The following is a 16,572-nucleotide window of genomic DNA, read 5'->3' as shown; positions in this document are numbered from 1 at the left end:
GAGGGGGCAAGGGAGGGAGGGAGGAAGGAAGGAAGGAAGGAAAGAAGGGACAAGGAAAGAGAAGGAAGGGAGCGAGGGAGGGAGGGAGGAGGAAGGAAGATAAAGATGAAAGGGAGGAAGGAAGGAAGGGGCAAGGAAAGAGAAGGGAGGAGGAAGGAAGGAAGATAAAGAAAGATGACAGGAAGGGAGGGAGGGAGGGAGGAGGGGGCAAGGGAGGGAGGAAGGAAGGAAGGAAGGAAAGAAGGGACAAGGAAAGAGAAGGAAGGGAGCGAGGGAGGGAGGGAGGGAGGAGGAAGGAAGATAAAGATGAAAGGGAGGGAGGAGGAAGGAAGGAAGGGGCAAGGAAAGAGAAGGGAGGAGGAAGGAAGGAAGGAAGAAAGATGAAAGGAAGGGAGGAGGGAGGGAGGAAGGAAAGAAGGGTCAAGGAAAGACAAAGAAGGGAGGGAGGGAGGAAGATAAAGATGAAAGGGAGGGAGGAGAGAGGAAGGAAGATAAAAAAAGAGGAAGGGAGGAGGAAGAGAAGGGCAAGAAAAGAGAAGAAAGGGAGCAAGGGAGGGAGGAAGGAAGGAAGGAAATTAGAGAAACCAAGAAGATGGTCCCATGTCATAGTTAATGCATGCCTTAACTGTTAATATTACAATACATTTTGGGTTGGATAATAATGAACGGAGGCCTCATACTGTCAGTCGTGCCCCAACTTGATCTCTTAAGTAAGAACGACCCTCAACTCCATTCGGTGTGAAAGGTTTACTTTCCTAAAAGCCAAGTGGATTACAATAGAGCAAAGGCAGAACTGAGATTTACGTGCCAAAACTTTCCCCGGTTAACTCTTCCCTCTTTTTCCCTTCCCATTGCTGGTCTCCCCCATTGTCCAATCCTATTCAAAGCATTTAAATATAGTATTATTTCTCATGCTCTTTTTAGGGCAAAGGCATGAAAACTGCAGTCCTGCTTCTAATTTTATGCAGCCTGCAATGACGGATGAGACAACGATGAAAAGTTTCTATGTAATCTCTTTAGCAATGTATAACCACTTCCAGCTTGGGCCATCTTGCCTTATTTAAAATATTCGAAAATATTCTCTTTCCAGTAGAAAACGAAAAAGTTGGCCAGATCTGATTTAGGGAATAATTTAAAAGGTTGAGGTCTTAAGAGGAAAGAAAGAAATTTTCCATCGTCCATTGCGAGAAAAGTTTAGGACAGGGGTCTCCAACCTTGGTCCCTGTAAGACTTGTGGACTTCAACTCCCAGAGTCCCTCAGCCAGCAAAGCTGGGAGTTGAAGTCCACAAGTCTTAAAGGGACCAAGGTTGGAGACCCCTGATTTAGGATGTGGCTGGAACTCTACAGAAAGGCCGTTCTAGCAGAGAGATGCAGCTGCCCTGTCCCTTGGTTGAAAATTGGTACACGTTTTTAATTTTTTTAAAATCAGTTTACAATATTTATTTATTTATTTATTTATTTAATTTATATACCACCCTTCTCCCGAAGGACTCGGGGCGGTTTACAGCCAGGGTAAAAGCACAACTCAGAAAAGTTAAAAAACATTTCAAAACTACTTAAATTAAAGGCTGAAGGAATATAAGACTATAATAAAACCCCAATAAAAACTTCATTAAGCCAGCTCTGAAAGGTTTTTAGCTCGCTGCGGAAGGTCCGGAGGTCAGGAAGTTGACGTATCCTCGGAGGCAGCTCATTCCAGAGGGCAGGAGCCCCCACAGAGAAGGCTCTCCCCCTGGGGGTCGCCAGTCTACATTGTTTGACCGATGGCGCCTTTGTGTATAAAACACAAAGGCAAATAATAGGAAAAATAGAGGAGGGAAAAGGGTAGAGAAAGGTGTAAAGAAGAAGGGGAAAAAGAAAGAAAAGCCATTGGCTTCCAAGTCGCTTTGTTGCAGTAGCTCCTGGCGCTGACTTTACAACAGATTTACAAACTTTAACAGGACTCAGTTTGTGCCGAGGCCCCCGCCTGAATAAGCCCTGATTCTGTTTCACCATTGAAAAAGCAGCCTCTATGGCCACAGAATGCAGATTGCTGTCAGTGCCTCCGTTTTGTTGAAGATGTGCTTTTCCGGGAGGGACGGGGTGGGTGTGTTGTTGATCTCCTTTGGTCTCGAAGTGCTTCGCGATTCTCCAAAGTAGAAAGACTAGAACAAACAAGTGGGAAGGAAGGAAGGAAGATAAAGAAAGATGACAGGAAGGGAGGGAGGGAGGGAGGGAGGAGGGGGCAAGGGAGGGAGGGAGGAAGGAAGGAAGGAAGGAAAGAAGGGACAAGGAAAGAGAAGGAAGGGAGCGAGGGAGGGAGGGAGGAGGAAGGAAGATAAAGATGAAAGGGAGGGAGGAGGAAGGAAGGAAGCAAGGGGCAAGGAAAGAGAAGGGAGGAGGAAGGATATAAAGGCAGCAAGAGCTGCTGTGCCTCTTTGTAGCAGGCAAATCAACTGAATAACTGAGAGCTGAAGTGACTCACCAGCGTCGAGGGAGATATCGGAGAACTTGGCAGACATTCGCTATTCTGCTGCCAGAGCTGATAGTGCCGGCTAATTAAGCCATCACTCGGACGGAGGCGAAGGAGGACAGAACTTTGTCACTGGTTGGCTCCACAGTTGATAGGGCTTTCAGTTAGGATAGGTAGAGGAAAAAGGACGCCGCGCTAGGAGGAGACACTGTGGTGGTGAGGAGCTGGACTTCCCGTTAGCTTTAGAATTGAACGGGGGGCTTTTGGTTTGTGGCTGCCGACCCCTGTCCTAGACTGACAGCCAGCGAACGCGAAGAGCAGGCGTAAAATGGCCTTTCTGACCTACTTTATTTATCTTACTTCAATAGGACCATCCAAGCCTCAGGCCAGGTTCCCGTCGTGGTCTCTCCCGGAAACCAGCAACTGCACACCGTAACACTCCAGACAGTGCCTTTAACCACTGTGATAGCCAGCGCGGATCCGACTTCTTCGGCCACACCCCAGAAGTTTATCCTACAAGCCATCCCGTCGTCGCAGCCCATGACTGTCCTTAAAGAGAACGTGGTGCTGCAGTCCTCCAAGCCGGTCTCTCCTCCGTCGTCCATCGTTTTCAGCCCCGCTCAGGTCCACCAAGTCCTCACCAGCAATGTCCAGACAATTTGCAACGGGACGGTCAATGTGGCGTCCTCCCCGCCTTTCAGCACCGCCGCCGCCTCCGTAGTAACTTTTACGCCCGGCAGTTCCCATGGGGCCGCTGCTCAGCCCTCCAATGCCGTCATCACTTCGGTGATCAAGGCGCCGGAAACCAAAACCGCCATCGTGCAAGGGACGGTGAAATCGGAACCCGAGAATTCGGTCGGGGGGGAAGACGACCAGCTCTTGGAGACCAGTTTCCACCAGCAGCCCTTTGTCGTCATGGTCTCCGCTCCCAACGGGTTCCCTCCGACGGTACACATCAAAGAGGAAAGCGAACAGTTCCAGCCGCCCAGCCCTTACGAGTAACCGAGAAGAAAATTCAATGTTAATCGTTGCTCTTTTCCTGAAACAATTCCCAATTGTGTATGTAACTTTTGATTCCAAAGCAAGCCAGGCATTATAAAGCTACCTTTTTTTCCTGTTTTGTTTTGTTTTTTTTAAATTTCTCGAATTATATTTTAGAAGTAATGCTGTAGAGTTGATTTCCAGCTTTGTGGTTTCCTCCGCCGTATAAAATATTATGTTTCGGAAAAAAAAAAGGCAAGCATGAAGGAACATGCAGTTTATCTTTTCTTTCTCTCTCTTTCTCTCTCCCTCTCTCTCTCTCTCTCTCTTTTCTTTTTTTGATCACTGTCCAAAAATTCTAAATTTCTTAGACTTCCTGTATCATTTGTCTTATCTTGCATAATAATGTAATCAGTGCTTTCAAGCAATAGCTAATTTCAGGAGGGGTTTTCTTTGTTATGCCGTTATCTGACTTTTTTTTTTTTTTTTTAGTAAATTCCAAAGATCTTTTTACTCAATGTACTTAGAGTATATTTTGTTTTATATGGATCTATAAAGCAATGGGCGATCGGGTCTTCGTTCGTTCAATTGCCTTTTGCCCCGGTGAGAAATCATTTTCCAAATAGAAGCATTTCCCTTCTATCAACAAGATATTTACCAACACTCATGCATTCTATTTCCTATATATTTTCTATTCTAAGATGGACAATATCTTTGATAAAGCGGCTCGCCGAAACGGCAGCTGTCACTACAGGTGCAATTATTTTTCAGACCACTTAAAACCTTTCGAGGCATAAAGAAATGCGCTGATTGTTTTTTTGCAATTATTTTTATAAGGAAATGAAAAAAAAAATAGAAGTATATGGGACTTAACCCGAGTATTTTGAGATTAAAATATTTCTACAAAGTACCTTTTCTATTGTAAATATGTAATTTAATTTCTCAAACAGATTTTTTTCATAAAAAAAGATATTTCCATAGAACAATATTTTATAGATACAGATAAGATTATTATGTTTAGAGCTCTAAAGTTATACGTATTCATGTATTGCAGAGTGAATTTGTATTTAAAAGGAAAAAAAAATTAAATTGTGGGACCTCTTGAAGCTGTTTCCTCTTTTTTGTATTTTAATTGGTTTATCATGAAAATAAATCAAGTACAACAATCCTGGTATGTTTGTCTTTCTCAGTCTGAAATCTGATATTCATAAGGTAGGCATTCATAAGTTAGACCTGTAATAAAGTACCCTGTGCAAGAAGGAATCAGATTTAAGATACAGAAGTCGTTATTATTTTGCCCCCCGCCAAAAAAAAAGGCCTTTAAGTCAGGGGTCTCCAACCTTGGCCAACTTTAAGACTTGTGGACTTCAACTCCCAGGAAGTTGAAGTCCCCAAGTCTTAAAGTTGCCAAGGTTGGAGACCCCTGTTTTAAGCTAGGAATAGAATAGAATAGAATAGAATAGAATAGAATAGAATAGAATAGAATAGAATAGAATAGAATAGAATAGAATAGAATAGAATAGAATTTTTATTGGCCAAGTGTGATCGGACACACAAAAGAATTTGTCTTGGTGCATGTCCTTCTTGTTTAAAATCAAGCCGAGCTAAGAATCAAGAGTGAGAAATGAAACATAAGGAACATAAGAAGCCTTGGGAGCTGGCAGTAATGGTTTGGTAAATAAATTAATTATTGGCTCCGTTCATCTCTGATCTACTTTGCATATATTAAAAGGAACTAGCATCATATTTAACACCTAATAAGATCAGAAAGGGCCCAACTATTTCTTAACTCCAAGGAGTTAAAAATACCTTGCAGAACTTACATCAGCTATCTGTACATCAGCCGTCCTATTTCAATAAATGCAGCTTACAAGTCCGGTGTCCAGAATGTATGAACCTACTATTTCCACCATAAATGAAATTAAACATTTTTTTTTCTTTGCAAACCTATTTGTTTGTTCCTGGCCGCCTTCTCATTTTTTCTCTTACCTGGAAGAAATGTGTACATTGATGCAACCATACAGAATTCAGCTACAAACAGTATCTTTTTTAACCTTAACATCGTTATTCCGAACAATTTGAATGTCTACATTGGACCTATTGCTAAAAAGGACAGGTTTAATGTCTGGAGCACCTACTATTGCAGGGGTCTCCGACCTTAACAACTTTAAGATTTGTGGACTTCAACTCCCAGGATTCGTCAGCCAGCAAAGCTTCTGATCAAAAATTCTGGGAGTTGAAATCCACAAGTCTTAAAGTTGCCAAGGTTGGAGACGCCTGTTCTATTGGATAAAAAATTGAATATCCTATGCACCGTGGATTATATAAAAATTCCTTATCTCTTCTTTTTCAGTTTGTGCGTATATGTTTATGCACGCTTTGATAATTCAGTTCTGGGTGTTTCTATTTTTATTTTAAATTGTGTAAATTCTCTCCATTGTAAAAGTGTAAAAAATCTCGCCTGTATTGATTGAGAAGCCACGAAGGATGGCAATTTAAGAAGAAATGGGGAATCTTCCCTTAATAAATAATTCTTAAACTTCCTTCAGCTTGTGGAATTCATTTACTTGGAAGCAAATCAGCAAGTTTACTAAATATAATTTAGCATAACAATCGGTGTGCTTCTTTTTCAATTGAAAAGGGGACTTTGCAAAAGAAAAGAACGCAGAGTCCTGCGTATTATTGAAATATTTTTTAAAAAATCTAAATCTGGCTTGTTTCCTGAATTTCTGGTTGTCCAATAAATTCTCTGCACCAAGTGGGGTCTCAATTGTCTACAAATGATGACATTTGTGCACCTGATCAAGTATCCCTCATTGCATAGATTCAGAGATCCCGGTGTGAATTTTAGTTCTTTAGTTTTTTTTTTATTATGGCTTGGAAAGGCCACACTTGGAAAATACTGCATCCAGTTTTGGTCACCACAATATTAAAAAAAAAAGATGTTGAGACTTTGGAAAGAGTGCAGAAAAGAGCAATAAAGATGATTTGAGGACTGGAGGTTAAAACCTATGAAAAACGGTTGCAGGAATTGGATATATCTAGTTTAGTGAAAAGGACTAGGGTTGACATGATAGCAGTCTTCCAATGTTTGAGGGGCTGCCCCAAAGAACAGGGAGTCAAGCTAATCTCCATGTTGTGACTTGTCCTCCCTCCTCTCCTCAGCCGGGTCCCTCCCGTCTCCAATCGGGCCTTTTATCAGACTCCGAGTCTGATAATGAAGATGAACGGCCTGTCATGCCTCCAGCCCCCGGCCCTGGCCCCATGCCCGGAGAGGAGTCCAGGAGTGAAAGGACAAGCCCGATAAACCTCACTCCTACAGCGTGTGAGCAGGAAGCCAGCCACGTGCTGGAATTACTGACAGCAGATCCAGCTGAAGAGAATTCAAAGTGGGAGGATCCTTGCTTCCGGAGATCTGAGAGGCGACGCCAGCAGAAGGAGGGGTGGGGCAGGCCTGGATAAATGCTGAGTCATGGAGCCACACCCCACAGCCTATATAAAGGACCTGCTTTTGGCATTCCAACCTTGAGTCAAGCAAAGTCTTATCTAGTTTGCTGATACCGGACCCTATCGCTGAAGTCACAACTTGGACTCCTGCCTGCCCTGATAAACCTCGAAGGAACTTGGCAAACTGCAGAGGCTTCGTTGCCAAGTTTGTTACGGACTTCCTTGACTCATGCATCGGAGTGGGGGTGGGACACGACACTCCAAAGCACCTGAGGGCAGGACAAGAAGCAACGGATGGAAACTGAACAAAGAGAGAAGCAACCAAGAACTAAGGAGAAACTTCCTAACAGTGAAGACAATTAACCAGTGGAACAGAAATTGCCTTCAGAAGTTGTGAATGTTCCAACACTGGAGATTTTCAAGAAGAGATTGGACGGCCACTTGTCTGAAATGGCAATAGGGAATCCTGCTTGAGCAGGGGGTTAGACTAGAAGACCTCCAAAGATCCCTTCCAACTTCCCTTATTCTGTTTTGTTCTGTATAATTGCACCTTTGCGTAAATGCACCTGAAGGCAGCACAAGAAGCCATGGATGGAAATGTCTATGGAGATTCTCAGTCATCCAGGTCATGGTTGTCCCAAAGGTGCTTTTTCAAGAGGAAACTGGTTTTTCTGGTTTTTCTTTGAAGGTGTTTCGCTTCTCACCCAAGAAGCTTCTTCAGCTCAGAGAAAGTCTTTGCAACCACCTAGGGGTTGACAACCAGTTGATGGCATATATTAGAATAGAATAGAATAGAATTTTATTGGCCAAGTGTGATTGGACACACAAGGAATTTGTCTTGGTGCATATGCTCTCAGTGTACATAAAAGAAAAGATACCTTCATCAAGGTACAACATTTACAACACAATTGATGATCAATATATCAATATAAATCATAAGGATTGCCAGCAACAAGTTATAGTCATACAGTCATAAGTGGAAAGAGATTGGTGATGGGAACTATGAAACGATTAATAGTAGTGCAGATTCAGTAAATAGTCTGAATATATATATAAGTATATATATATAAGTAAATATATATGAGTATATATTTAACCAAGCCACCAATCGGTCAACCAATCACATTCTATTTATTGCATCCTTCTGGAGAAAGCCTATCTATGATGTAGCTTAAGTCTTGACACTGACTTAATGGCATATATTTAATCAATCAATCAATCAATCAATCAATCAATCAATCAATCCCACTAGTTTCATTTTATCTTCGTGGACAAAGTCTGGCTATGGTTTTGTTTAAGGCTTGACATCCGCTTGATGGCATATATTCTGTCCGTCCATCCATCCTTCCATCCATATCTATCTATCTATCTATCTATCTATCTATCTATCTATCTATCTATCTATCTATCTATCTATCTTATCTATCTATCTATCTATCTATCTAATTTATCTATCTACCTACCTACCACATCCATCTATCTACCTACCTACCACATCTGTCTGTCTGTCTATCTATCTAATCTATCTATCTATCTACCTACCTACCACATCTATCTATCTATCTATCTATCTATCTATCTATCTATCTATCTATCTATATCTATCTATCTATCTTATCTACCTACCTACCTACCACATCCATCCATCCATTTCCGTCCATCCATCCATCTACCTACCTACCTACCACATCCATCCATCCTTCCTTCCTTCCGTCCATCCGTCTGTCCATCCATCCATCTATCATCTATCTACCTACCACATCCATCCTTCCTTCCTTCCGTCCATCCATCCATCCATCACCTACCTACCACATCCATCCATCCTTCCTTCCTTCCGTCCATCCATCCATCCATCACCTACCTACCACATCCATCTTTTCTTCCTGCCTGCCTGCCTGCCTTCATTCCGTCTATTTATCTACCTACCTACCTACCTACCTACCACCTCCATCCATCCATCCGTCTGTCCATCCATCCACCCATCCATCCACCTATCTACCACATCCATCCATTCATCCTTCCTTCCTTCCGTCCGTCCGTCCGTCCATCCATCTATCATTTATCTAGCTACCACATCCATCCTTCCTTCCTGCCTGCCTGCCTGCCTGCCTTCATTCCGTCTATCTATTTACCTATCTAGCTACCTACCTACCCCACCGACCCACCCACCCATCCCCCTCCAGGACAAAGTCCATCTACTGGGCTTGCTGAAGAGTCACCCCTCTGCCCATCATCCGCACCCTTCTCCTTCCCTGCCTTCCCCAAAGCCAACGGAGAACGGGAGACAGGAGCGCCAACCAGCATCCCCAACGCGAAAGCCTTAGCGCCGGGGCGGGGATGGAAAGAGAGAGAGAGAGAGAGGAGTCTCTAACCCTTGGCAACTTGTGGACTTCAACTCCCAGAATCCCTCCGCCTAGTTTTGCCTGGCTGAGGGATTCTGGGAGTTGAAGTCCAGAAGCTGCCAAGGGTTGGAGAGCTCTGCCCTCGAGAGAGAGAGAGAGAGAGAGAGAGAGAGAGAGAGAGAGAGAGAGAGAGGAGAAGAGATGGGCGTGGCCACTCCCGCTCCTCCCTCCTCCCCTCGCGGGCTTCCTCGCGCCGCGCGGTGGGCGTTCCTCGGCGTGGCCACGCCCCCCTGCCGACGCTCCTCAGCCGCCATTTCGCGGCGGCATGGCGGCGGCGGCCTTCTCCTCAGAGGGGTGAGCGGGCGCCCTTTTTTTTTTTCCCTTCTTTTTTCCCCCCTTCCTTCCTTCCTTTCCTCCCTTCCCTTCTCCTCCTCCTCCTTCGCTAACGCTTCTTTCCCACCCCCGCAGCCTCTCCGAGACCGACATCGAGCGGGACCCCGCGGCCGCAGCGCAGGTAAGCCGCTTCTGGCCTCGGTTTTGGGGGTGGCTTGGCTCCCGCACCCCCGGGGAAGGAAGGGAAGGAGCAGCCATGGGAGGAAGGGGGGGGGGTTGAAAAGGCCCGAGGTTTTGTTTTTTGTTTTTGGGCGGGGGGGGGAGGGGAAAAGAATGGGTTCCTGGGATCACTGCGTGGTCTCCTTTCCCAGACATGCGCAGTAGAAGCTGAGCCTGCCGAGAGGAGCCTTGGAAGAGACCTATTATTATTATTGTTGTTGTTGTTGTTAATATTATATTTATTAATTATTTATTATCTCTTTTATTCATTAAATATGGAACTCAGTCTACTGATCATTTAAAATGTGTCACAAATACTATTGACCGGTGCTAATGGTGGATACTGGTTGCTGCCAAGGAATAATAATAATAATAATAATAATAATAATAATAATAATAATAATAATAATAATAATAATAATAATGTACTTCGTTGATACCTAGGAGGCTGGCAGCAACCTATATCAACCATTAGCACCAGTCAATGGTATTTGTGATGTATTTTTGAATGTTTGTTGACTGAGTTTCATGTTTAATGAATAAAGTAAATAATAATAATAATAATAATAATAAATATCTTTATTCATTAAACATGAAACTCAGTCAACTGATCATTTAAAATTGTATCACAAATACCATTGACTGGTGTTAATAGTTGATACGGGTTGCTGCCAGTGTCCTAGGTCCTCCTCCTCCTCCTCCTCCTCCTCCTCCTCCTCCTCCTCCTCCTCCTCCTCCTCCTCCTCCTCCTCCTCCTCCTCCTCCTTCACTTTATTCATTAAACATGAAACACAGTCAACTGATCTTTTAAAAATTTCTCATAAATATTATTAACTGGCACTGATGGTTGATACGAGTTGCTGCCAGCATCCTAGGTATCGACCAAGTGTTTTCTTAAAATTATTAAAAATTAAATTCTTAACATTATTATCCCTTTTATTCATTAAATATGAAAATCAGTCAACTGATCATTTAAAATGTGTCATAAATACCATTGACTGCTGCTAATGGTTGATACGGGTTGCTGCCAACGTCCTAGCTATTGTTGTTATCGTTGTTATTATTATTATTCTGGCGGGAATATTATTGTCTGAAGTGATGCAAGGTTTCCTGCCTAAGCAGGGGGTTGGACTAGAAGACCTCCAAGGTTCCCTTCCAACTCAGTTATTCTGTTCTATTCCAAGGAAGCAGAGGGTGGGGTTAAAAAAATGATAAAAGTGTAGGAGGAGAGGGCAACAATAACGCAACAACAATAACCCCAAAAAACGTGTGGTTGTGGACACTCCCGGCCTTTCCCTTCGAGGGAAGTGAAGGAGCAGCTATCGGAGAATAGAAAAGCCTCGTGCCAGGGCTTGGCTCTCTTTTTTCACCAAGTTTTTTTGGAAAGAGAGAGAGAGAAGGTGTTCCTGTGATTGCCTTGTGGTCTCCTTTCCCAGACATGCACAGAGAGCGGTCTTGGAAGCGATTCAGATTTGGGTTTGTTTTTTTTTGGGAAGGAAGCAGTGGGAGTTAAAAATAATGAAAATTGTAAAGTGGGGAGAGAGCAGGCAACAATAACAACAAATCACAACACAGTTGTGGTCCTAGACAGACAGACAGACAGACTGACACAGCCACACACACACACACACACAGCCTTTTCCTTGTGAGAAGCGAAGGAACAACAATGGGAGGAATGAAAAGGCCCTGCAACCCCTTCCCCCCCCCTGGTGTTTTTTGGGGGAAAGAATGGGTTCCTGGGATCTCCTTGTGGTCTCCTTTCCTAGACGTGTGAAGTTGAGGATAAGCCTGCTGGGAGGAGCCTTGGAAGAGGCCCAGGTTTTTTTATTGTTATTATTTTGGCAGGAAGCAGATGGTGGAATTAAAAAAAAATGATAAAAGTGGAGGGAGAAAGAGGGCAACAATAACAGAAAAGCTATTTACAAAAAAGTTGTGGTTGTGAACACCCCTGGACACTTTGGGGGAGTGAAAAAAAAAAACCCGACACCAGGACTTGGCTCTCCTTTTTCCCGAAGTTTTTTGGGGAGGATAGGGTTCCTGGTATCTCCTTGTGGTCTCCTTTCCCAGACATGGGGGGGGGAAAAAGCAGGGAGGAGCCTTGGAAGTCCAATGTTTTTTTGGAAGGAAGGAGATGTTGGGGTTAGAAAAAAAAGAAAATGGTAACGTGAAGACAGAGAGGGCAACAAAAACAACATAAAACTCAGCAACAACCACAAAAAGTTGTCGTCTTCTCTTGCTGGTGGGAAATTTGGTGCTGACTTTGACAACTGAGTTAACAGAGGGAGGTGATATATTTTTTCCCCGCTCTGTTTTCCTTCAGTATCTATCCCTGAAAAAAGTAATAATTTTAAATCAGTTATGTATTTACACTGAGATCAAATGAATAAATACGCATGTCTCGGCAACATTTTTACAAATAATAACAAAGGAAATATTGTAATAAATCCATTTTCCATCCAGAGGTTTAAATTCTCTTCGATTGGCCTGTTTAAGAGCTGTGACTTTTGTTGTGGTTTCTGCTCATGTCCAGGTAGTCTTCGATTTATGACCATTGAGCCCCAGAATTTATGTTGTTAAAGTGAGATATTTGTTAAGTGCATTTTGCCTCATTTTACTTTCCTGGCCGCATTGGTTAAATGAATCATGCGGTCGTTAAGTGAATCTGCCTTCCCCAATTGACTTTGCTTGTCACAAAAAGGGATCACATGATCCCGGGACACAGAAATGGTCGTAAGTATGAACCAGTTGTCAAGCGCCTGAATTTTGATCAGGTGACCATGGGGGAGGCTGCAACAGCCGTAAGTGTGAAAAATGGTCACAAGTCACTTTTTTTCAGTGATGTTGCAGCTTTGAATGGTCACTAAATGAACTCTTGTAAGTCGAGGACTGCCCGTCTAAAAGAGGCATTTTACCAACTCAAATTTTTGAGCGTCTGAAGACTTGATTTTAGGGTGCCGTTAAAATGTATAAACTTTGCAGCTTAGCAAAGTTGTGCTGTGTTGTGAGACGTACTCTTGCTTGGAGAGTTTCAGGTTGTGCTGTAACACAAAGGAGTTTATTTATTTATTTATTTATTTATTGTTTAAATTTATATACCACCCTATCTCCCAAAGGACTCAGGGCGGTTTACAGGCATTTAAAAAACAGGTAAATACAATCTAAAAACAGTTAAAAAACTTATTCTAAAAGCCTAAATTAAAAATATGAAAATAAAACCCAATTTAAAAAACCATACATTAAAATCTAGCTCAGTCCTGCGCAATTAAATAGGTATGTTTTAAGTTCACAAGGAAGGTCCAAGGTCCGAAGCTGACGAAGTCCTGGGGTAGTTCGTTCCAGAGGGTGGGAGCCCCACAGAGAAGGCCCTTCCTGGGCGCCGCCAGACGACATTGCCTCGCTGACGGCACCCTGAGGAGTCCCTCTCTATGAGAGCGCACGGGTCGGTGAGAGGTATTCGGTAGCAGTAGGCGGTCCCGTAGATAACCCGGCCCTATGCCAGGTTGGGGTGGAGGGGAGGAAGTGTGATAGAAATGGGTAAATTCAGTATATACAGCAGATCCAAAGCATTGAAGCTTTTATTTTTTTGCTACCTTATGCAAAAGAAAATCCATTTCAGCTTCCGGAGAATTGCTTCTGCACTTCAGATTAACACCAAGATAAAGCAGAATTTATATACATTATAATAGCTGTAGATCAGGGGTGAAATCCAGCAGGTTCTGACAGGTTCTGGAGAACCGGTAGTGGAAATTTTGAGTAGTTTGGATAACTAGCAAATACCACCCCTGGCTGGCCCCAGAGTGGGGAGGGAATGGAGATTTTGCAATATCCTTCCCCCTGGAGTGGGGAGGGAATGGAGATTTTGCAATATCCTTCCCCTGCCACATCCACCAAGCCACGGCCACCAAGCCACGGCCACAGAACCAGTAGTAAAAAAAATTGGATTTCACCACTGCTGTAGACATACAACAACTGATGGGTTTTACTAATCTTGACTAAATCATTCAAAATAGAGCTGGAAGGGAACTCGGAGGTCTTCTAGTCCAGCCCCCTGCTCAAGCAAGAGTCTCTTCTTAAAAACTTCTACTGATGGGGCACCCACAACTTCTGGAGGCAACTTCTGTTCCACTGGTTAATTGTTGGGAAATTTCTCCTTAATTCCAGGTTGCTTCTACTCCTTGCTTAGTTTCCATCTTAGTTGTTTCTTGCCTTCAGGTGCTTTGGAAAATAAATGGAGCCCTTCCTCTCCTTTGTGGCAGCCCCATAAACACTGGAATGCTCTGTTCATTTCTTGACGGGGGCTCCGAGGGTGGTTTTCCTCCCCCTGTTCCTCCGTTAAAGATCCCCTCCCAGCTCGGCAGCGTTGCTTCTGGGGGTAGTTCCTTTGCAAGTAACATTTTGCTAATCAGTTCTGTTTTGATTTGTCAAGCAAGAGATTTCACTGCGGGCTGTGTGAGGTTTTTGCAGGAAAACTGTCGAGTTCACGTTTTTTGTATTTGTCCTTGTAGACGCTGACAGCAGCCTTGGAACAGAAGCCAGAACACGCAGAATATTACCGCCAGCGAGCTTATGCTTACATTCTTCTACGGAATTACCACGGTAGCATTTGTTTTGCTGGTTTTTTCTCTTAGTGAAAATTTGACATACACACACACACACACAAATATATATATTTGTATATGTGTATGTATGTGTGTGTGGATTTGTATAAGTATACGTATACATATATATATATATGTATATGTGTAATTTGTTTTCTGAGGTTTTCGCGGGTGTTTGTATGTAGGTCTTTGGTTATTCGGGTTTTCTCCCGCGTAAAATTGGAAGTGTCTTGGCGACGTTTCGACGAAGTCTCATTCGTCATCTTCAGGCTTCAGCTTCCTGCTTCTGGGAGCAATGTGTGATTGCAGCTGTTTCTTCCTTTTTAACTTTTTAACTTCTTCCTTTTTAACCCCAGCCAATCAGAGCACAACCCCCCCATCCAATCAGAGCACAGCCAAGCTCCCACCCAATCAGTTCAAACCCCCACTAGCAGTTAAAAAGGAAGAAACAGCTGCAATCACACATTGCTCCCAGAAGCACGAAGCTGAAGCCTGAAGATGACGAATGAGACTTCGTCGAAACGTCGCCAAGACACTTCCAATTTTACGCGGGAGAAAACCCGAATAACCAAAGACCTACATATTTGTAATTGTATATATATGTGTGTATTTGTGTATGTGTATATATGTGTGTGTATATATATGTATGTAGTCCTCCACTTATAGCAGTTCATTTAGTGTCTGTTCAGAGTTACAATGGCACTAAAAAAGGGACTTACGACCGTTTTTCACACTTAAAACCAACCATTGCAGCATTCCCATGGTCATGTGTTCAAAATTCAGACACATGGCAGCTGGCTCATATTTGTGACGGTTTCAGGGTCACGCAATCCCTTTTTATGGCCTTCTGACAAGCAAAATCAATGGGGAAGCCAGATTCACTTAACAACGAGGTTACTAACTGATCAAGAAAGGTCGTAAAACGGGACAGAACTCACTTAACAAATGTCTCGCAAAACAACAAGAAATTTCAGGCTCAGTTGTGGTCCTTAAGTCGAGGACTACCTGTATTGCTTTTTTAAAAAATGTTGCTGCATAGGTTAAGTTCTTACCTTTCTCTTGTATTACATTTACTATTTCCCCCCCCAGAAATTATCCTTTCTGCTAAATTCTTAGGCCGCTATTTTGAAATAATAATTGTGGAGAAGTCCCTTGATGATGCAGTAAAACCTTCAGGTTCTGGATTTGATAAATTAGATTTAACATAACATAACATAATAGCAGAGTTGGAAGGGACCTTGGAGGTCTTCTATTTATTGTACAGTTGGCCAGATCCTATTGCAACATGCGTTATTGGTGCCGTTTGTATATAATTACACAAACAAGATAGATACATTATGTCGTTATGACACCAATAAGTTATATAAACGCTATAATTTGTGTTGTGTGAGTGCTTTGGAGTACTTTTACTGGGAACGAACCGAAAGCAACAAGTTTGAGGCAAGGTCTGAGCCAAAGCATGCGAAACAGCACTCAGACAAACTGTAGAGCCCGACCCCCTTGTAGCTGGGCAACCAGAGGGCTTCTGCATACCAAAGCTAGAAGAAATGACCTTGGGGAGATAAGCAAAGTGCAGACTGTAGTTGCAAAGCTGCAATGAAAAATTCCCTACTGACCCCTCTCCCCCCTTTTTCTATGGCAGCAAGCAGTTATTTCAGTCCTGCAAATTTTAAGATATCAGTTTGTCCTTCATTATTTATTTTATTTATTTATTTATTATTTATTTATTTTATTTTATTTGATTTTTATACCGCCCTTCTCCCAAAGGACTCAGGGCGGTGTACAGGCATAATAAAACCAACAATGCAATATACAAGTTTAAAATACGATTTAAAAAACTTATTTAAATTAGCCCAGTGATTAAAATTTACCATACTAAAAAAAACCCCGTTTAAAATTAATAAGTTTAACATTAAAATTTATGATTAACATTGATTTATGTAGACTTTTTTTTCTCATGCATGAAGATGAGACTAGATTTTTCAGCATGACAAAGTTCTCTTTTGGTATGTTCAACTAAGGCAGGTGTGTCAAACTCAAGGCCTGCGGGCCGGATGCGGCCCGCGATGTGGTTGGATCCGGCCCATGGGGCAGTCCTTGAAAATGTAAGGGGCTATCCTGCATCGCTTTCGCCTGGTCTACTCAAGGCAAAAAAGAAACAGGCCAGCAATTTGGCCCCAAGCAGGCCATACCCACTTA

The 16,572-nt window shown here is 42.9% G+C and overlaps 2 protein-coding genes across 3 annotated transcripts in view; both read left to right on the top strand.

The window, feature by feature from the left end:
• Positions 1 to 4,776, top strand: part of ELF1 (E74 like ETS transcription factor 1) — a 97,631-nt gene extending 92,855 nt beyond the window's left edge. For both annotated transcript variants that reach the window (XM_058184820.1, XM_058184821.1), the window contains exon 9: positions 2,822 to 4,776. In XM_058184820.1, coding sequence (XP_058040803.1) covers positions 2,822 to 3,455 — 634 coding nt within the window. In that variant the 3' untranslated portion in view covers positions 3,456 to 4,776. The remainder of the gene's footprint in view (positions 1 to 2,821) is intronic.
• Positions 4,777 to 9,468: 4,692 nt separating this feature from the next.
• The window catches only part of SUGT1 (SGT1 homolog, MIS12 kinetochore complex assembly cochaperone), a 35,911-nt gene continuing 28,807 nt past the window's right edge, over positions 9,469 to 16,572 (top strand). The window contains exons 1-3 of the mRNA XM_058185576.1: positions 9,469 to 9,577; positions 9,692 to 9,737; positions 14,281 to 14,371. Of these exons, the coding sequence (XP_058041559.1) occupies positions 9,549 to 9,577; positions 9,692 to 9,737; positions 14,281 to 14,371 (166 nt within the window). The 5' untranslated portion in view covers positions 9,469 to 9,548. The remainder of the gene's footprint in view (positions 9,578 to 9,691; positions 9,738 to 14,280; positions 14,372 to 16,572) is intronic.

The sequence above is a fragment of the Ahaetulla prasina genome, chromosome 5 (assembly GCF_028640845.1).
Source record: "Ahaetulla prasina isolate Xishuangbanna chromosome 5, ASM2864084v1, whole genome shotgun sequence".
NCBI lineage: Eukaryota > Metazoa > Chordata > Lepidosauria > Squamata > Colubridae > Ahaetulla > Ahaetulla prasina.
This window is presented reverse-complemented; position numbering and strand designations above follow the sequence as displayed.